The 22,831-nt window shown below is 44.8% G+C and overlaps 1 protein-coding gene across 1 annotated transcript in view; it reads left to right on the forward strand.

Moving 5' to 3' along the window:
• clic4 (chloride intracellular channel 4) overlaps positions 1-14,326 on the forward strand; it is a 46,301-nt gene extending 31,975 nt beyond the window's left edge. Inside the window, exons 4-6 of the mRNA XM_084309858.1 lie at positions 1,767-1,873; positions 9,910-10,091; positions 12,237-14,326. Coding sequence (XP_084165984.1) covers positions 1,767-1,873; positions 9,910-10,091; positions 12,237-12,401 — 454 coding nt within the window. The 3' untranslated portion in view covers positions 12,402-14,326. The remainder of the gene's footprint in view (positions 1-1,766; positions 1,874-9,909; positions 10,092-12,236) is intronic.
• Positions 14,327-22,831: the final 8,505 nt, after the last annotated feature.

Consider the following 22,831-nt stretch of genomic DNA (forward strand, 5'->3'; position numbering starts at 1 on the left):
AGGCCACAAAAAAAGAAAAAAATTACTTTATTGATATTTTTTTTTTATTATCGATCAATATCGATTAAAATATATCGCGATAATTATCGTTATCGTTTTATCGCCCAGCCCTATGATGGTGTGAAATCACGCTGCCCTAGTGAGCGTTAATGTGATGGTGTGAAATCACGCTGCCCTAGTGAGCATGTGACTAGTGCTAGACAGCCAGGTGATTTATTGGGCTGATATCTGGTATTTGGAGATGATGAGCATTGGCTGATGGCCGCGGCCACATGGCCACTTAACAAAAACATATGTAGAAAACGAGATTCCAGGGGCGGCTGGGTAGCGCAGTGGACTAGGCACCAGCTGTCAGCAGTACCTCCGGCTTGGTCAGTCATCCCTACTAACACAATTGGCAGTGTTAGTGGGTGGGAAGTGGGTGGGAAGCCGTAGGGTATGTGTCCTGGTCGTTGTAAACTGCGATTCCTACTGGTCGGTCGGGGCGCCTGTTCAGCAGGGAGGGGATCTGAAGGAAATAGCGTGAACCTCCGCACGCGTTACGTTCCCCCAGTGAAACTCCTCGCTGTCGGGTGAAAAGAAGCGGCTAGCGACTCCACATGTATCGGAGGAGGCATGTGGTAGTTCTACACCCTCCCCAAGCCGACAGTGGGGCAATGTACGCAACGACCAGGAAGGGAATTGGCATAACGACTAAATTGGGATGGGTGAAAAATACAGAAAGCCCAAAAATATATAGGAAAAAAAAGAAAACATGATTCCTAGTTGCCAATTGTAATGTTAGCAAGTGAAAACCTAGCTGTCACTGTCATCAACCAGATATGCTAGGTAGCTGATACAGCCAGTAACATTAGTGAACATGTTGTATTTTAAAAGCCACAATAATTATTTTGTGACCACTAGCGTTCAGTGTGGCACCACGCTAAACAAATCCTTAATTTCTCGCATCTTGTTTCACCAAAGTGATCATTTTAAATACACAATAAAAAACAATTGTAAAAATGTTAAAACAAATAATTGTTTTTGTGCATGGATTACTAGTTTTCAACTACAATACATAACATTTTCTCTTGGGCATTTCCTGGTTGTTAAACAAGTTTATACTTCATCTAGGAAACGTAATACTGTTCTGACCGCAATATTGATGTCATTAAGAGGTTTGGTGGCGCGGGCCGTTTTGTCAACAAAGAAAAGAAATTATGGAATTATGGAACAGACTGGTTGCCGGTGGCGCAGGGTTGAATAAGTAGGACACCATGACTCAACCAGACCTTCTGATGGCAGCTGGCTGTTAGAAAATAGTCGTTGCAGCTTTAACAGATGCAAAAAAACATGAAAATCATTATATCGGCCATGGGGCCACCCTGCTCTCTAAATATCATGGGGCGACAGTGGCTCAGGATGTAGAGCAGTCATCTGGTAATCCGGAGGTTCCCGGTTCGGTTCCCGCTCCTCCCGGGCAGCGTGTCGAAGTGTCCCTTGAGCAAGACATTAACCCCTAATTTCTCCCGATGTGCAGGTTGGCACCTTGCATGATTGCCTCTGCCATTGGTGTGTGAATGTGTGAGTGAATGGGTCAAATGTAAGGAACAAATTGTAAAGCGCTTTGGATAAAAGCTGCTATATAAATGCAGCCATTTACCATTTATATCGACATCAGCCATTGAAAAACCCATATTAGTCGACCACTAAATGTGACCATTGGGTAAAAGTCCTGTGTCAGATTTAGACAGGTGTGTAACCTGTGTGTGTGTGTGTGTGTGTAGGTTCGCTAAGCTTGGTGCCAGGCACCCTGAGTCAAACACAGCAGCGATGGACATCTTCGCCAAGTTTTCCGCCTTCATCAAGAACTCAAAACCAGACGGCAATGAGGGTGAGTTACTCCTGCTCTCTCTCTCTCTCTCTCACTCTCACTCTCACTCTCACTCTCACTCTCACTCTCACTCACTCACTCACTCACTCACTCACTCACTCACTCACTCACTCACTCACTCACTCACTCACTCACTCACTCACTCACTCACTCACTCAAACAGTGGTTGGTAGGTTCATAGACCAATACCCAGATTGTGACAAGAGCGATGCGGAGAGAGTCCTCTGGTTGCTAGGCGACATCAGTAGCCCAGAGGCAATTGGTGGGTTGAGGCAGATCGTGGCCTGACACTGGGAACACATGGCTCTTGTATTGCCGGGCTGCCTCCCTCTGTCCCCAAGCCCATTCCTGACACCATCACCCTGGGCCCTCCAGACCCTCTCACCTGGCCGAGCTCTCTAGAAAACAACAGAACCCACCAAAAACTAAGAGAGGGATCTACCTGAACTAATGCTTTGGGTTGGGAAATAACGGATTACATGTAATGGAATAACAGTAATCAGATAATTTTTTTATTGTAAAAATATAAAAACACAACTATCTGATTGGGTACATGGTTACTTGTTGGATTATTTCCTCCACTAAGGAGGTTATGTTTTCATGTTTCAGGTTTCAAGATATCTTGAGAAGTAACGTCTGAATTGCCATAAAATTGGCTGTGAATATTCACGACCCAGAACGGAAGACAGATTGATTTTAGTGACCCTATGACCTTTCCTTTATCACCACTATCAGGCCGAGCCGAGAACAAGATATCTTGAATAGTAATGGGTGGATTGCTATTAAATTTGCTGTGAACATCCATGACCTCTAGAGGAAGAAACTTATTAATTTTGGTGACCCCATGACCTTTCCTCTAGTGCCACCATCAGGCCAACATCTTCAAACAAGCGTATCTTCTGACCAGTTACTCGTACAGTCACAGGATTTGCTGTGAACATTCATGACCTCTATTGATTGGTTGAACATTTTATTAACAGATTGCAGAATGGGTACAATACAGTACGGCTCAATACACACAATTGTTAACTGGATCCAGGGCCCGTGAGCAGATCGGCGCGGGCGAGAAATCCGCTCTTCGCTCTAGACGGCTTGTTCCGCTCCGCTAATCGCTCATGTTGAAACTACTAAAACTATATCCATTGAATAAAGACCTGGCGATGAAGGGGGATCAGCGCCCCCTGCTGCTGGCAGTCAATGTGTTAAGGGGATGCAGACCAGAGAAAGACTTTCATCTTGTTTACATCAGGGTCCCCCATTTTCAATTCATAATGACATTTATGACATACACAACATACAGATAAACAGATATATATATCATGACATTCATGACATACAGATATACAGTAGTTTTATTTATGACATACAAGATATACAAATATACAGTACTGTTTAACAGAGATCCTAACGGAAACTATATACATTCGAGGGGGAGGAAACTGTACATTAGGAGGGGGTTTTGGGGGGGGGGGTTGGACATTTACGGGGCCAGAATTGCAGCCTCCCGTAGGTGCTCTTCGAGGGCGGTTTTGAAGGCGGGTAGGGATTCACATTATTTTACGGTGTTCCACATTGTTGTGGCATAATTGTGAAACGTGTTTAGTCCCTTGTTTGTGCCGAATCTGGGTTAAACATGATTTGTGGAACTCCCTCTGGTGTTGTGGTCGTGGAATTCACTGACCTTTGGGAAGTATTTCGACATGTACATGGGTATCTTAGTGATGTAGTGTATCTTGTAGACAAGGCCCATTGCAAGCTGCTGTACACTGTTGTCTACTCTAAGCCATCCTAGGATGTCAAAATTGGCAGGGGTGAGGTGGGTTTTAGGAGTAAGGTCAAGCAGTAGTCTGACCAGTTTGTTTTGTGATGTTTGTAGTCTTGTTTTTAGTGCCTTTGAGGTGCTTTGGTACCATGAGGTGCAAGCATAGGCGTAGTACCCTTGAATGAGTGCTCCTGTTAGTCTTCAGGGTATTCTTGCTTACCAGAGAGGAGATCCGGTACAAGAATCTTGTTCGTTGGTTGACTTTTTTGATTACATTGGTTGCCATTTTGTCACAGGAAAGATTTGCCTCTAGGATGGAGCCCAGGTTTGTAATTTCATCTTTCCTTGTGACAATATTGTCACCCACTGTAACAGAGAAGCCATTGGCCTTGCTGAGTTTGTTATTTGATCCAAAGAGAATGGACTCTGTTTTACCCAGGTGTAATGATAGTTTGTTATCAGCGAGCCAGGTGCAGTTCAGAGCTGAGGGCTTTTTCAACCTGCAACTTGTCCCTGTCAGAGACCAGCAGGGCTGAGTCGTCCGTGAACAGGAACAAGTTGCAATCACAAGCTGATGACATGTAATTTGCATAAATTAGGAACAGTAACGGTCCTAGTATGCTTCCTTGTGGAACACCGCAGCTCACTGAGAGGGGGGGGGGGGGGTAGTGTACCTCCACCATCTGTTCTCTCCCTTCCAGATAGGATTGCATCCAGCTCACTGATGAACTATCAAAACCAATTGCTGCAGTATTTGCCCGCGTCCACCTCTTGTTTGATGTGGTCGTTCAAATAGAGAAGGCATGTGTCAGTGGAGTGGGATGTTCTGAAGCCAGATTGGAATTCGTAGATTATCTTTTTTTCTGCAAGGTACTTTTCGACCTGTTCGTAGAAATTTTTTTCTATGACTTTCGAGATGGAGTTGCCTGGGTCTAATTTGCTGCCTTTTTGTGCAGGGGGGGTCACTCTCACAATTTTGAAGTCTTTGGGGACGTATCCCTGTTTTATGGAGAGGTTTATTATGTGGGTGATGACTGGGGTGATGGCGGCTGCTGAGTCTATGAGGAATTTGGAAAGGATATTGTCATGGCCAGTGGCCTTGTTATGTTGAAGGGCGCTCAGTTTTTTGAGCACCTCATCTGTTGTTACCATTTTGAGTTTGAAGTCGTCTTTGCGGACCCCTAGTTTTTTGTAGAAGACTAGGATGTGTTCTACCCCAAAATGCCCTGAGTGGGAGGGTAGTTTATGAACACAATGGAGGCCAAACCCGAGATAAGTCGGGTTAACTCGCCAGTGGTTGGGCACTGGCGATTTCTCACACAGATTTCTCGGGTTTTGGTCGTTATTTCTTTTATTCGATATTTCCATTTGTTATCCATCCAGGGAGCCTGGTGTTATCATTGGGAATGGGTCTGAGATCGCAAAGGTCCAATACCACTGCCTGGTGGGTTGCGGCCTGTATTGCACATTCTTTGAAACTCTCTGTATTCGGGTGTGCGTCGATTAAATAGGTCCGGGCGGACTTTTCCTAGTCGGGCATGACGAGCGCTTAACGCATGGATTTATAAGAATCAAACACTCCTGATTCATGTTCTTTGGTGGATTATGTTATGGACACGATCAACATCAATACTTGGAATGGCGATCAGATAATTGGAATATTCTTTTTGGGGTATATCCTAGTCAGTGGTGCGTTATTGAAATCATCTGGGGTGACACGCACCACGTGCACGCGCGCTCCCGGCGCGTGCGCGCGCTCCCGCGAATGCGCATTTAATGTCCCCTCGCTTGGGCACAGACTAAAGACAGTGCCTAATTGCCTCTACGAATGGAATGTAACACGTCTTCACAACAAGGTTAGGTGTGAATGTGTCTGAGAACGTATTTAACACACCTGACGACCGGAGCTATTGATATGCAAATAGCGAGTGAGGTTACACACCGTGCTACCCCGTCCCATGAACAACGCATGCCTGATCCTAGTCAAGGTAAGGGCTATATGGTATCAATCTTGCATTGGTCCAATAATTCCTTCATTGCGATCGGAACGTATGTGTGTATATGTACTGTGTAACGTATTCCGTTGGTGACGATCAAAGCATAAAAAAACTACCTTCCCCCCCACCCTTTCATGCATTCATGATGAAACATAATACTGATAATATAGATTTGATTTCGAAACAGTAGTGTATACAGGCGAGAAACTGCACGGTTTTTAGTGAAATGCACGTATTGCTGCATAGCGTCGTTTTCTGGGATTAGACAGGATTACTCTAAAACTATACTCATATTCACCACGGTATAAAACGGGAATCTATGGATGAAATTTTTTTTTTCTTTTTCACAAATTGAACGATAGATACTCTATGTCAAATGGGCAATAGTATTATATCCATAGCTATGATATATAATATAGTTTTAGCCCTGCAAACACCGCCACGTATTCCTATACGTTAAAGCGTTGGCCTTTCAACTACACAGTAAACAGCGCCCTCTGGAGCTGAATGAGTTAACCAGTGTTGTGGCTATGTTTGTAAAGAAAATGTTTAAGTAATTGGCCACCTCCAGCTTGTCTGTGATGAGGGTGTTTTCTGTCTTTATGTTGATGTTTGAAAATCCGTTTTTTACTGCAGCCTAGTTGGTTGTTGAGTAATTTCCAAAGTTCACAGGGTTTGTTTTTTGTTTTCCTCAGTTTTGTCATTGATGAATTATTTTTTTGCCGATTTGATCATGGTGTTTACATTGTTTCTTAGCCTGTTCCTTTGTAGGTTGAGTTCAACCACGTGGGCTTGGAGGTCACTGTTTGAGCTTTTGGCAATCTTTTACTGACTTTTATGAAGGAAGAAACCTATTAATTTTGGTGACCCACATGACCTTTTCTCTAACGCCACCATCAGACCAAATTGTAAAAGTTAGGGCCAGATTGCCATAAAACGAGCTGTGAACATTCATGACTAGAGGAAGAACGCTCTCCCCACCTGTTAGGCATACAGTCACAAAGATGATACCCAGAGCTGGGGCTCCTCATGGGCACCTTTACCATAGAACCTATGAAGTTCGCTACATGGAATTCTTCTCTTTTTCTGTCTCCTGGACTGTTCACTTGATTTTCACGAAACTTGCTGTGTGGCACCAACATATTTATATGCATTATTACTTGGTTCATAGGTCAAACCGTCTGAACACCGGATGCAATTGAATGTCAGATAAACGCATAGTACACACGGGTAAATAAGATATTCCTTTATTGATCCCCTTGGGTAGTGCTTTGTCCATGTTATTTTTTCCAAATTTGAGCGGGGAACCCTTTCAAATTTGAGTAATTTCACCTCAACTCTTCTCACAAAACAAAAAGCGTGAACTTGACAGCTTGTCTGATCGTGGTGATATGTGAAACATGTTGTCCCTTTGTGATATCCTACTGATGGTAACACAATATGTATTATTTTGATGGTTGATCAGCTAAACCGTATGACCCCCAGATCTGATGAAAACATCTTCTCCCAGTAAAATGTTGAGTGTGACCGTAATGCTTTAAGCCTCAGCAGAGGTCTGCACATTATTTTTCGAAGACATCTGTTAACTTCATTCTTAGAGTTTATAGATGGGTTTGAAGTTGAGGGATTTTGTATCTAAATGTATTACATGCCTTGATTTAATTATTCTAAATTAATCTCATATATAGAAGACTGACTTTCTGTCTTAACACACAGTTTAGCCTATAGCCTGCTGTGATTACATTAAAGTATAGGACAATTTATCCATTTATCTGTGCGTTAGCAAGGCAAACGTGCTGTTGGTGTGCTCTCAGACAGGGGTGTTTATATATATATATATATATAGCCGGGATGCATGAGTTGTTAGTACAGAGAGGGGCACAAAATCATCTTTTCTTGTACTTGATTTTGGCGTGAGAGACATGGATTAATCTGTTTTAATTACTTTGGTGCGTTTATTTTTTAGCTGTGACCAGTAGCTCTATAGACGGGTTTCTTGTTCATAAACATACCGTGTTCGAGCCAATCAGCATTACCCTCTGAATCATGTGACTGTGCAAGCTGTGGCACTAAACAAGTACAACGGGGCTCTATGGAGCATGGCACCCTGACTAAAAGTTGGTTCAAATTCAAACTGTCATTTTGTCAAGTCAGCATGGCTGCGAGTGTGAGTCTTGGTCATGACCCAAAGGCTGATTAACTGGCTGTTCATGACTCGTTCCAAAGGACAGCTGATTGGCTGTTCATGACCCGTCCCAAAGGACAGCTGATTGGCTGTTCATGACCCGTCCCAAAGGACAGCTGATTGGCTGTTCATGACCCGTCCCAAAGGACAGCTGATTTACTGTTCATGCCAATTAGCAAAAAGGGGGAGTAGCCTATAATAAAAAGGCACATAACTTCTGAACTGATTCACGTAACATGACTCAAATAAAATGTCAGTAAAATACATGTTCTACATTGCTTCAAATTCTAATATTTTAGAGGCAAAGTCGTCCAAAAGTCATTGAAAGTAATGTGATTATGTTACCGATTTTGGTGTACAGTAGACCAATGGATATAATTACTCATTGCAGATTCTAGCCTGTAATCAATAGTGGGGTCGGGGTCCCTCTGATATGAAAATGGAGTAGAAAACGTTTTTTCTTTGGACCAGACAGAAGCCACTTAGAAGACTTTGCAGTTTCATAAACCTTCTCACGGCGAGCTGGATCTCTGGCCTCCTTGAGGAATGAAACGTTGTCCGTGCACTATTTAACCCTTTCACTACCACACGACCAAGGGGATAACCCTTTCACTGCGACAATACAGAAGGTTAACCCTTTCACTACCGGTTAACCGTCTGTAGTATGGTAGTGAAAGGTTAACCGTCTGTAGTATGGTAGTGAAAGGTTAACCTTCTGTAGTGTGGTAGTGAAAGGGTTAATCAGTACACACTTTTCATTTTAAATGTTGAGGTCACAGGCATTTTCTGACCTCAATTATTGGTGTCACCTGCCAAGAAAAGACTGTGAAACCCTGCAGTAATGGATTCCATTTTGAAAATGACCTTCCCAGCCATGCTGACGCCCAGAGAGCCTCTATGCCCCCCCCCCCCCCCCCCCCTGATCTGGTTTATTAACCCCAGGGATGCTTGCCTTTTTAAGATTAACTTTATTTATCTTATTACCAACTAGCAGATAAGATCATTGAAGATGATTTAAAAGTGAACTAACTATACAATGAATGACCTTGTCGGAGGATGTGAAGTATCGTATCCTTTTGTTGACCTTGGATTACAAGACGTACTTCGACGGAAAGGATATTTGTGACACGACTCGCATGATATCCTCTCTCTCTCATATCATATCATAGTTTTGGTCGGCAGCGCTCCACCCAGGGGAAATATTGACCCACTGTGAGAGGTGGCTCCTCTCGCCATCGGAGCTGTGTCAATACGTTTTGAGGCTGCCTGAATGATAAGGTCCAGTAACGGACAAAGTCTCCTGACTGCTGCACTGTAAAATGTAGCATAATATAACGTGGTTAGTCATAATATTCTGAACAACAGAATCCCTAGGTTTATGATTAATCTCGGCATCAATCAGTAATTCACTCTGCTGTGTTAAATCTGCCTTAAATTGTCAGCCATAACATAAATCGTCCATTCTCCCCACAGAGAGTTTCAGTTCTCTGTCAAATGGCAGAAAGCAAAACTCTTAAATCTAGCAGTACACATCTACAAGAGGGTTTGTGAAGTGCTTGTCTCAGTGCAGTGCTGCCCTCATGTGGCAGAACAGTGAATGGCTACTGCAGCTGCACTACGCCTCAGAATGTCACAATTCCGCACAGCTGAAAATTACATTCTATGGCCCCCATTCAACATGTAAAGCATGCAAACTTAATCCTCTCATAGACTAGTGAGAATACCTTTTCACGGGGTTCCCACGATAACTTAAAAAGTCTTCAATTTAATTATCAGTATTTTAGGCCTTAAAACATCTGTAAAAAGTATTTTAAATATGATTACTTCTATGTATCTCATTTAAATGTGTTTGGGGGAAACATCCGGGCTGCAAAGTTAGCAGTATGGTAATATATATCAGCCCCCCCCCCCCCCAAACAATTCATTTGGAATTACTTCTTTCATAGTAATTTTGGGTTAATTAATTAATTAATTAATTAATTAATGGGTCTTTTAAAAAGTCTTAATTTGTTGAAATAGGCAAGAGCCCTGTTTCAGTATTGAGTTTGCAGTTATTTTAGGCCGTTGATGAGTCCTGTCTCCTGTTCACTAGCACTGGAGCGCGGGCTGCTGAAGACATTACAGAAGTTAGATGAGTATCTGCGCTCACCGCTGCCTGACGAGATCGACCACAACAGCATCGAGGACGTCAAGGTCTCCAGCCGTAAGTTCCTGGACGGAGACGAGATGACCCTGGCCGACTGCAACCTGCTGCCCAAGCTGCATATAGTCAAGGTAGGAGCCCCGCGCAATAAAGAGATGATTAATGCCAATTAAATCTCACTTGTTCTACTTGTTACTTTGTTTCTTTGGCTGTCTGATTATCCGTTCTTAATTTGATTTTTCTTTTTTTATATATTTTATTTAGATTTTTCAATATTCAAAATGTACAAAATGACAATACAGAGACAATTACAAGACGGCAACAAAACGATGCCAATCTTATTTTCATTGTACTGTACTTCATCATCATCAACCTTTGTTTATTCTCGAAATTACAATTGAGGTCACCCTCATTTTCAATGTTGTCAAGACTTTACAGACATTTCAATGCACACATTTCTACAATATAACAATAATAAATATTAATCACTATCTATATAGTACTCTTCACACATGGACCACAGTCCAGAGTGCACCACAGCAATTAGTATAAAATGAACATAGGCATAAAATCAGCACACAAATTGACAAAATAAAAAATTGCATAAATTGCAGACATAAGAATAGGTATAAAAGACAACAAAAGTAGTGCAATGTAAACGTGCAGACTTAAGAATAGGCATAAAATAAGTACAATAGTACAATGTCTCTCGAAGGCATGTGAACCCCCCCGGAACAGTCAGTCCCCCAAACACCCCACACATCAATCCCTACCACATCCCCATCTAAGACACACCCTCTGATAGAGCACGCCATGACCGAAGGAAAACACAAACAGGCCGCGCGCCACTCGCACTACCCCGGCTCTGGTGCCCCCGCCACCACGAGGAAAACCAGCGAATCCCACGCCCCCACCCCCAAACTCCACAGAGGAAATGACAGGCCACGCGCCCCAGGACCCGCAGCCACGCCAAAGGAGACACGACTCCACACACTCAAGCAGACAGACACAACAGTGGCCAAATGAGAAGACATGCAGGATCGGGACAGTCCGAGACGACACCATGATCCCCGGGACACCCCGGAACACCGCAGAAGCCACAGCAAGCCCCCCACGCAAATCCACCAAAGCACACGCAAGAGACCAATACCCAACTCCAGGGAAGGTCCAGGAAAGGTCCAGCCGAAGCCATAGATGCCATAGGCTCCAACCAAACCCTCCCCAGACCTCCCCCAGAGTCGAACACCAGTCCCCTGCATGCGCACCGACGGACCCCGGCCAGCCCCCATCGCTGAACTCCCCCAACCCACCGACACCCCAGCGATCCCCCGCACGAAGAACCCACCACAACCCCCACAGTACCCCAAAGTGTCCCAAAGGTCCCAGCACCATCTCAGACCAACCACAACGCCACACGCCCCCCCATCCAACCACCACCATGTCCATCTACCCGAACATCCAGAATCACCGCCCCCCCCTGGCACGGCTACAGGCCATGGGGCACACGACCCGCCACCCCCCCCCCCCCCCCCCACAGAATCCGAAAGCAAAAACATAGAATCCACCGATCTCAAACCGTACACTCAAACTACCCGCGTCCCCCTCCAGCCATGACACGCCCCCACCTGAAACTGCGTCCCAAATGACAACAAACAAAGACCAATGTGCAAAACACCTGAAAGACTATATACTGCCCTAAACTAATATAAGTAGGCTAAGTCAAAAACAGTTAGACTGTTGCAGGCAGGCCTGCAAGTAAACCTCTAAACTTCCCCTGCATTATAGGTAGTTACAGCTTCAGCGAGAGCTGAAGAGACTTCCATGTAGTAGGGGCACTATAATGAAAGGCTGATTTTCCAAGTTGGGTCTGTACATGGGGGACCTCCAGTGTAAGCCAATCATTAGAGCGTGTCATATAGGGTCTAGTGTTCTGAACTAATAGTGATGCGAGATAAGGAGTTGATTTCCTGTTAATGGCCTTAAAGATAAATAAATACCAGTGTTGATTTGTTGATTTCGCCTATCTGCCAGAGAAGACCAACCCACTTTCTCATATCAGATGCAGTGGTGTGTATCATATGTCACCAGTGATAAATCTAAGAGCAGAATGATGAGCAGAATCTAGTGGTTTGAGAGTTGAGGGGGCAGCATTTCTATAAATCACATCACCATAATCCAAGACGGATAGAAAGACTGCTTCAATAACCCTCTTTCTTGTGCTGTATAATGACAATAGATTTGAATCTAATCTAATCTAAACTGTCCCGGTTTCCCAGGTGGTGGCCAATAAGTACAGAGGCTTTGACATCCCCAAGGAGATGACGGCCATCTGGAAGTACCTGAACACGGCGTACACGCGCGAGGAGTTCACCAACACCTGCCCCAGCGACAAGGAGATCGAGATCGCCTACGAAGACGTGGCCAAGAGGCTGGTCAAATAAGCTCCCCCGTTCCAACCCTGCTCCCTCCCCCCAGCCCCACACATAGCCCTCAAACCCCCCTCCACCCCCTCCCCCCGAACTGGGACTGGTCCGTTCACTCACGAGAAAGAAAGAAAAAAGAACAACTACGGACTCCTTTCCTTCTCATCAACCCTGAATGCATCAACTCTTCCTACGTTCGTCCTTTTTTCTTCTCCTCAGATTTTCATGAAGAGCTCTTAGTTGATTCAGCAAAGTTCACAGATGGTCCAGCGCTTAACTGCTTCCTTTCTTTCTTTAGCTGATGAATGTTGTGAGGCGCTCTGAGCTGGCGAGGGCGATGGAGGAGCAGCCACCAGAGGTGTGTGTGTGTGAGTGTGTAATTTTGTGTGTATGTGTGTATCAGTGCTTATCAGTGTTGGGAGGGCTCGTTCGCTGCTCCCTGATAAGTGACCTTCAAGTTGACCTTCTCCCTCCATACAGGTGAAAGGTCATGAGCTGTTCTTTATTTACTATTGTCTGTTTAATGTTGATTTTGCTTCTTCCCCCCTGCCCCCAAGGCTTTGCTATAAAAATGAACACTGAGAAGAAGCAGATGTATTTTTCCCTCCTTCTCTGTCCTTGGCTAAACAAATGATTTAAACAGTGTTGAAAGCCTCAGTGTTGTTTGTGTTTTTGTCTTGAGAAGTAGACGCTAGCTCGGGCCAGAGAGGGTGACGTATATCAAGTCGAGAGATGCTTTATTTTCGCTGTTGTGTTGCTCAAATAAATCAGAATAAGTGTAATTACAGGTAAAGAGACACCTGGTGTCTGTGCTCTGGTTCCTCGTTATTACCTTTTTCGTATGGGCAAAGCAAAAGTGTTCTACTTTAGCTCAGTGGTAGGGTTCTGGACCTGGTTCTGTACCAGCTGCGTTTTAAAGAACATTGTTTTCAACTCGGGAAGAAAATGGAACCTGAGATTTCTGAATGACAACCATTCAAGCATATGTAGCGTACAACAGAACCACGTGACGTGTGGCTGTGCAGAAGTACAAACCTCGCCTTTTTTCGTTTGTTTTTTCGATTCACTATATTGCCTCAAAATATGTCGACATAAGACACTCGCTGACACTGAGCAGAATGCCTCCATTTTAGCAGAAATGCAAGCTGAGTTTTTTTGTCTTTTTTCTTCTGAATCACGGAGGGAAGTCTTCACTTGCGTGGCGCTAGCCGTGGTGGCGGGCGTGTGGATTACACGACATCACTGACTAAAAAAGGGCACATTATTCTGATCTCACTGTGGATAGAATGACCCCCCCCCCCCCCCCCCCACACACAGTCGAGACAAACCACACACTCTCTCTCTCTGCCGTCTCTTTTGTCCGTAGCGTACGTAAAGGAAGGACACTATAATGTGCGGTCAGGCGCCAGGAAAGGTGACACTAAAAGATATTTATGAGAAGTTGGCAGAGAGCAGTAATGAATCTCTGGGTAGTATTGTCTCTTCTCTACAGTACCTGATGTCTAAAAGGTAGTGAATGTGTTACCGTTATACAGTAGTTCTGAACGTGCTTTAGTGTGGATAAAGCAAACCACGTTTTTGCCATCGTTTTGTTATAAAACAAATTTGATAAAAGGAATTGTAAATATTTTGATTGCTCACGAGTTCGATGTGTAAATTGTATACATGCATCTGTTTGAGGTTTGGGGGGGACATATAGGCCTTTTTTTGTATCTTGCCTGCTTGGATTTTAATTCTAGTAAACATCTGGCCTTATAATTGTTTGTTTATTCGTCTTTGCTGATATTTTGCAATACTTTTTTTTTTATCACCGCATTACAACGTGTGTGTCACTGTATACAGGAAAGATCCAGGCTATGTCATGATTTTTTTTTTTTTTTTTTTTAACAATATTGACTGACTAAGTGAAATAAAAACATCTTATTGGCACTTTTTGTTGTTTTGTTGTGTCCAGAAAACCCCACATTGAGTTACTGTGACTGTCTGTCTTGTTCCATAATGATAGATGTGAGAAACAGAACAACAGGACTAAAAGACATGTTTGTCTGCAAACTTCTCCCCGTCCAGACCACTGAGGAATGTCTCAAGTGGGTGCCCACCCACCCAGCAACCCCCCACCCCACCCCACCCAGCCTCTGCCCGAAGACACCTTCTCGCAGTCAGTTTGATGGGTGTTTGTCAGCCCGTCCCCAATCCTCCGCTCTTCCACACACGGCGCAAACAAACAAGTCTGTTCTACGAGGGCTGAGATCATAAGCCAGCCAGCCAGCCAGCGTTTCGCAACAGAGCAGAAAAGGTGTGTGGGCGTCGAGTGTTGGGAGCTCTCCAGGTCATTAAAGTATCATGTTTCAGTCATCACAGACATTCTCTTCTTTTCCTGCTCAGTTTTTTTTAACGCAACAACATTGCCACACGGTCTCTCCACTCGTAACTCGCAGAGAGAGAGAGAGGAAATCCACCCAGACACAAACAGATGGACGTGTGTGTGTGAGAAAGAAAAGGGAAAACAAAACACGTCTGGCTATCATTCAGACCACACGCTCCTCACAGGCAGAGTGAGAGTGTATTAGGGGTAATTGGTTAATGAGGGAGAGACCAGGAGGTGTTGTGTCGTCGTGTCTGACAACATGTCGAGGAGCTGTGGCCCCCTAGGGTGGGGGCGAGGTTACGGCGCTGGCCCACAGGGGGAGCCAGTCACCATCCACTAACACATGACGTGAATATTATAGGGGATTGGGTTCACAGTTATATCTCTCTGAATGTTGGGTTGATCGGACAAGATGGGAGAATGTTAGGAATTGTAATAAAATGTTCATGCTTTGCAGTTATAGCTTTTTGATTTGATTGTAACATTTATTTATTGCATTCATGCACAGATACACATACACACTGTATTTTTATCACAGTGTCGACTGACATATGACGGACCATATCTTATCCCCCCCCCTGTGCTTATAGCATGAGCTCTTACCCCGTGCAGAAGCAGTTTGCAGGTTTTACACAACACCCATTTATGCAGCTGGATAAATATTGACACTAGTAAAGTAGCTCACTCTAAGGTACATAGTGATATCCGAACAGGGTTTTAAACATACAACCCTGCATGGCATTCTTTGATTATGGACAGTGTGCACCTGATATTCACTGTGGCCATGGGGCTGTTGATTTACAATAGCTACAGTATATCCTAAATAAATGTAAAACACATTTAGAATTCTACATTTTAGCTCATGCTGTTGACTGGAGCCACCGAGCCAGTGAGATTTATTTCCCCATTATAGACTTTTCTATCAAAATGAGTAGAGTTGACTTGATGATTTCCCACAATTTGATAAGTTTTAGTATATAAAGTTAATAATCTACTATTTTCTTTAAAGTATCGCCCACAATATGTCATTCATGCGCACTATCCGCTCCCTGTCACGTCTTGAGTGACGCTTTAAATTAAGGGGAAGGATAAATATTATTTTCACTGCCAGTTTTCTGCCAAGACCTGTTCACAGTTGATCTCTGCCACTGGCCCCTGACACAAAGCCCAGTTTTCACAATTCACTGGGGCCAACATGCAGCACAGCGCGGCCTGCCTGCCCCTGTTGAACGCGGCGCACAGCGCGCCCCTCACACGCACCGGCAACCCACCGGAGACACACAAGCGGCCGTTCCTGGCCAGGCGGGCACTCGGCATGTTGTTGTTCTTGGAAGACGGCGGGCCAGAAACATTCCTCGCTGACTACAGTACTGTAAATCCAACAGCCCCCCTAATGCTTTCCATGCACTTTATCTGTGCCTTACATCTTCAGCAGTGTTGGCCTTTATTCAGAAAATATGTTGGCATCCAACTCGTCCCTCTAAAAAACATGCCGTCTGTGACTTGTTAGCGAGAGCGCCGAGGGTTTGAGATGTGGGTCCTTCCTTCCAACAAGGTGTGTTTTTCTTGCCAGGCTTATGCAAGTCATATACAGTCCTGTCGTTCTCCCTATCATCTATTCTGCACGTCTTTTTTGGCCCCAACAGAGGACTCTTGTCTGGTGCCATCTAGGTCTCTCGTGAAATAGCAAATAGGTCGAAACTCTTAATAGGCCGAGGCTTAAGACATCAGCAACTAAAGAGTGATGCACACTGGCACAATGGTGGAACACATTTTCCAGCCTGAAACTTCGGAATAATATTATTTTCACATGTGTTGAGTTAGGTCTGTTTTTTGATGTATTAAAAAAAATGCATTTTCAAACAATGGATCTCGGTGTCTGTGATGAATCAAACACAGTTACTTATCTAAAAAAAATGGATAAAGATGCCTAGTTTGGGGATTGATCCCATATATTTCTTACATATGAAAAAAATAATTATATTGTCCTTGTTGACAGAGTCGGCTATGGAGCGACAATAATATGTTCATGACGACAAGGTTTCTCTCTTTAGCCTTTGGCGTGGTTTATTATCACATTGCACACATCAGTACACATGAGACCTTCTCTTGTGAGAGCGACGGAGGAAGAGACAGAGGGGGAGGTAACATCTCCTTTTATACCTCTTACCTGGCGTCAGCTTCAATAGCTACGCTTATAGCGCCCTCTTGTGGAAACAGTTAAGCAGTTACATGCAATCATACATAACATAACTTCAACACTCCCACTTATGGTTGTCTTGTATACTGTACAACTTTTCCAAAAACAATTTTCAAAGAAAATAATACAGTTCAGAACATCAAAAAGGATATGGCAGTCAATATTACATAACAGGCAATATTTACACACCAAACATGACCTCTGCAAATCTTCTCAATTTCAGTTTGGAGACAGGCTTTGTCATAGCGTCTGCTACCATGTCGTCTGTAGGACAATAAACAAGTGTCATCCTTTCTTCCCTGATGACAGATCTGATGAAGTGACATTTTATATCCACATGTTTACACCTCTGTTGGCACACAGGGTTTCTAGCAATTGCAATGGTTCCTTGGTTGTCTTCATAAACAACAGTTTTCTTATATACATAGGTATCCATTCCTTCGAGCAGTTGTTCTAGATAAATACATTCCTGTATTGTCATAGCTAGAGCCATGTATTCGGCTTCACAAGTTGACAGTGCCACTGTGGGCTGTTTCTTTGTTTTCCACGAAACCAGTGAGCTGTTTGTGTTCAAACTCACATAATACCCTGTGGTACTTCTTCTGTCTGTGGCGTCTGCCGCCCAATCTGCATCACTGTAGGCTTTAAGCCCTCGCTGCTCTTTCTGAAACAAAGCTGTTTATCTGCTGTACCTTTGAGATAACGAAAAACATGTTTTGCTGTAATCCAGTGCTCCTCTGTGGGGTCAGCAAAATGCTGTGACAATTTACTCACTACAAAACATAGGTCAGGGCGAGTACATGTTGTCAAATAAATGAGGCTACCTACAGCTTCTCTGTAAATTTTTACATCTGTCAATTTCTGAGCATCCTCTTGGTAGTCTAGTTCTTGATCACATGGTGTTTCCCTTGTCCTACATTCTTGCATGTCAAAACGTTTCAGGATCTTCTCCACATATCTCTTCTGGGATATTTTTACACAACTGGCAGACTGTTCGAAGTCCATGCCTAGAAAATGTTTTAACCTGCCTAGGTCTTTCATTTTGAATCTGGTGGAGAGCATACTTTTCACCTGCTCTAGGTTTCTAGTGTTGTCTGCTGCGATGATCAAATCATCCACCCAAATTACAATTATAACTTTTCCTGACTCTTTTGACTCCCTTGAGTAAACACAGGGGTCTACTGGGTTCTGTAGGAAGTGATCTTCAATGAGACATGTATGAAGCATCTCGTTCCAATTTCGCCCAGACTGTTTCAGGCCGTAAATGGATTTTTCTAGCTTACACACTAGCTTCTTTCTTTTCTTCTCGTAACCTTCAGGTTGTTCCATATATATCTCCCTATCTATGGGTGCGTGCAGGTAGACTGTATTCACATCCATCTGGTGTAAAATCAAACTGTCCTCAGCTGCTTTCTGCATCACTACCCTTACACTGGTCAGATTGGCTGTGGGGGAGAATTTCTCACCGTAGTCTATCCCCTCCCTCTGACTGTAACCTTTAGCTACAAACCTGGCTTTGTACTTGTCGTGGCCTTCAATACCCTCCTTGATTGAGTACACCCATTTTCCTCCCACTGTCTGTCTGCCCTCTGGCAACTTGGTTAGAGTAAAGGTGTGGTTGTCCTCTAGGGACCTCAACTCCTCATCCATGGCTCTCTCCCATTTTCTTGATTCAGGGGACACCATCGCCTCTTTAAAGGTCTGAGGTACTCCACTCACTACTCTGTAGCAGTAATCAATGCTGGTAAGTGTACTGTCATCCTCGTCACTTTCTCTCTGGGCATAGTCTTTCAGATACTTTGGGGGTTTGTGTTCCCGTGAGGGATACCTCCCACTGCATGAGGCACGTGACGTCACCCTCGGGTGCTCCTCATCATCATCTTCAGGGGGTTGCTGACTGTCTGTCTGCACGACTGTGCTCAGTACACTAGGCTGAGGTGTCTCTGTTTCTTCACACCTTACTCTGGAGTCCAGCTCTGGCTCCTCTGTCTGTGTCTCGTTCTCACATGTTGTCTTTGTGACAAATTTGACTAGCCTGTGTTTTTGCACTTTCCCTTTACCGGGATAATAGACTAGAAAAGCAGGGCTTCCTTTGTCGTGCCCTACAAAGAGTCCTTTTTCACATCTGGACTCGAGCTTTCCTCTGTCCTGCTGGTAAGCATAACACACTGATCCAAATGTGTGCATTCTAGCTAGATTACACTTTTTCCCTGTCAGTGCTGTATACAGGGTGGTGCCTGTGTGCTTATTAAAACACCTGTTTTTGGGATAAGCGGCTTCTTGTACCGCATAATGCCATAGACTCTTGGGTAAGTTACCATCTATTAGCTTACACCTAGCCATTTCGAAAAGAGTACGTCCTTCCCTCTCTGCTGCCTCGTTCTGGTGCGGGGAGTAAGGACAAGACGTCTCGTGTCTTATCTTGTTCCTTCTCAACAGTGATTGGAACTCTCTATTTGTGAACTCTGTTCCGTTGTCGGACCTCAAGCATCTTATGTTGCCATAAGGGGCTACATCTGCAAGGAATTTCTCCGTGGCCTGGAGTGTGTCACTCTTTGCTTTGAGAAAGTAAACAAACACTGCCCCTGTACACACATCTGTAAAAGACTGTACATATTTAAAGCCACCTATGGACTCGTTGCTTACTGGACCGGCTAGATCTGTGTTAACTAGCTCAAGTGGTACCTTTACTTTTTCTGTGGGACTTCTGTTTCTCGATTGAGTGAACTTCCCCTTTATACACACTTCACATTCTTTGTTCGGTCTATGCTTTTCACCGTTAATGTGCATGCCTTCTGTCACTGCTTGTAGTTTCAGTAAATCCTCGTAATTACAATGACCCATGATCTCATGCCATGTCTGAATATTGTGACTGACAGTCACATTACACATATCATTATTATTACACTTATCGTTATCATTACACTCTGTTTGTAGATAATACATTCTCTTGTACACCTCTATGTTAAATCGCGTACCGTCAGGCTCTACAAGAACATCTTTACCTTCATTGAAGAACAATTTGGCACCGTTCGCAGTAGCAGATTTGACAGAGAATAGTTCTTGTGGGAACGAGGGTATGTAGAGAGCGTTCTTTAACGTCACTGTACACCGGCGCCCCTCACTGTCTATGAGGCATACCTGTGCGTTTCCTCTCCCTTGCGCCAACCCGAAAGTCTGCCAGCTCCATGCTGTGCCCCCCCCTCCGAAGGTGTTGTCAAAGTTCTTGAATCGATTCCTGTCGTTGATGATGTGGGACGACGCACCTGTGTCCACGATCAGTCCCTTCCTTTGGACCTGCTGCTGCTGCGTTGACTGGGTGACGTACGTCGTCTGCGCCCCGAAGATGAAGTCCTCTCGTCCCGCTGCTCTCCGGGCGTTGTCTCGACTCGTCTCACGTCCACCGTTGTCGCCATCTTGTCCACAGCCGTCATCTTGTCCATGCGCGTACCGCCGTACCGTGCGCTCTGGTCGCGTTTCTTTCTACACACTTTGTCTGTGTGCCCCGTGCTCTTACAGAAGCTACACCAAACAGTCTTTGTGCAGTTATCTTTCCGGTGCCCTTTTTCTCCGCATCGCCAACACGCCAGCTCCGTCGGGGGTCTGGTCTTCTCTCTCGGTGCCGGGCCTTCAGCACCATCTCTCCCGCCTCTGCAGCGACTGGGTGTGTGTCTTCTGAGGCCTCAAAGTTTCGCAACTTAGCCTTGAACTCTCCCAGCGACATGTCCGCTGAACCGTGTGTCACCAGTAGTGTGAACGGTTTGTACAGCTCCGGTAGTCCTCTCATAACCATCGCCATCACTAGTCCGTCGCTCGGTGCTTCTCCTGCACTCTTAATATGATCCACGTGGTGCTCCCGGTGCTAAACTGGCCTATACTTCAGCTAAACTTGCTACCCTTATTATTTCACCCCTGCGTGATCTGGGCCCATAACCTGTTGACAGAGTCAGCTATGGAGCGACAATAATATGTTCATGACGACAAGGTTCCTCTCTTTAGCCTTTGGCGTGGTTTATTATCACATTGCACACATCAGTACACATGATACCTTCTCTTGTGAGAGCGACGGAGGAAGAGACAGAGGGGGAGGTAACATCTCCTTTTATACCTCTTACCTGGCGTCAGCTTCAATAGCTACGCCTATAGCGCCCTCTTGTGGAAACAGTTAAGCAGTTACATGCAATCATACATAACACATAACTTCAACAGTCCTTCAATCGGAATTTACCTCGGTTTATTTGTGTGTGTGTGTGTGTGTGTGTGTGTGTGTGTGTGCGCGTGCGTGTGCATGTGTGTGTGTGTGTGTGTTCAGACAGTTACAGTAGACCAGCCAATGGAGGTTGCAGAACATGGGTTGCAGAATCAGAAGCTTGGTGACTGTTGGGGCACTGGGAGGGTTCACCATACCAGTAGGAACCATATTTACCACACACAGCTGATGAGAGCCTCGTGACATCACCCAGGCCAGACCCCTTCTCCTCCTCTCCCCTCTGTTCACTCTCACTCTGCTGATTTCAGTCAACCAGCCTGGTTTGTGTGTTCATATTGTTTATTTTAGCCCTCATTAAGATACAGCGTGGTGGCTTTCTCTCTCTCTCTCTCTCTCTCTCTCTCTCTCTCTCTCTCTCTCTCTCTCTCTCTCTCTCTCTCTCTCTCTCTCTCTCTCTCTCTCTCTCTCTCTCTCTCTCTCTGGGGCTCAGGGGACCAGTGTGGTGGTGGGACTGGGGACTGGGGAGATATAGGGGTTATGCGGTGGACCCCTTGGGCTTACCCCACCCCCTCCCCCTCTCCCTCTCTCTTCTCTTCACCCCGTCTGGGCCCTCTTGTCACACCCTGTGGCAGGGCTGTGGTGACTGCGGCTGTTGGCTGGTAAAGCGAGGCAGAGAGTAGGATCCAGTGCTCCTGTTGCTGTCGTTTATCACAGCGGCCACTAGAGGGCAGTCAACTCCAGTGAGCACCAGGGAGCAACAGTGTGGCTTGGCAGAGACTGGATACAGTCCCCTCTAGGGGGTTGTTCTTATCTACACTATGGTCAGCACTTTTTCACAGGAAGCAAGGGAAGAGAGAGAGAGAGAGTGTGTGTGTGTAGTGTGTGTGTGTGTGTGTCTGTTGGTCTGTTGGTCTGTCTGAAGAGATTAAGACAGAAAGAGAGAAAAGGATAGAGAAAGAAAAAAGCGAGCGAGAGAGAGAGAGAGAGAGAGAGAGAGATGTGGTGCTTAAAGCAAGGCTGTTTTGATCCTAGTGCTTTCAAAGAGTCAAGAGGGTTCAATCCACTCCTAGTCTTCAAGGACCTGTATTACACGTAGCAGGTGACCTGAAAACACACACAGACGAGGAAGTAGCTTGATAGACTATGACATACAGATCTATTAGTCCTGGCAGTTTGTCTCTTGTTAGCAGTCTGTTTTTATTCTGTCTGTGAAGAAAAACTATTAGACATAAAAGACTTGCTCTGTCAGCATCACCCCCCCCCCCCCCCCCCCCCCCCCTCCCTTCATTCTCAGCACTACTCACGAGAAGATTTGCCTGGCAATTTATGTGTTACGTTAGTGTGTCAAAGCCCTCAGGGAATCTGTCTGGTATGTATAGCAAATTATTGCTGTGTGTGCGTGTGTGTGGGTGTGTGTGTGTGTGTGTGTGTGTGTGTGTGTGTGTGGGTGTGTGTGTGTGTGTGTGTGTGTGTGTGTGTGTGTGTGTGGGGGGGGGGGGGGTGTATACAGTATATACAGTATGAGTACATGTGTTGAAGACTGTGTTTTCAGAAATATCAAAACATGTCCCTGTTATTACTTTTGGAAGGAATCAGGAAATGTCTGTATGTGGGTTGATAGTCCAAGGTGTGCATGTGTTTGTTTGTGTGTGTGTGTGTGTGTGTGTGTG

The sequence above is a fragment of the Notolepis coatsorum genome (genome assembly GCF_963971535.1).
Source record: "Notolepis coatsorum genome assembly, chromosome: 3".
In the NCBI taxonomy this organism is placed as follows: domain Eukaryota; kingdom Metazoa; phylum Chordata; class Actinopteri; order Aulopiformes; family Paralepididae; genus Notolepis; species Notolepis coatsorum.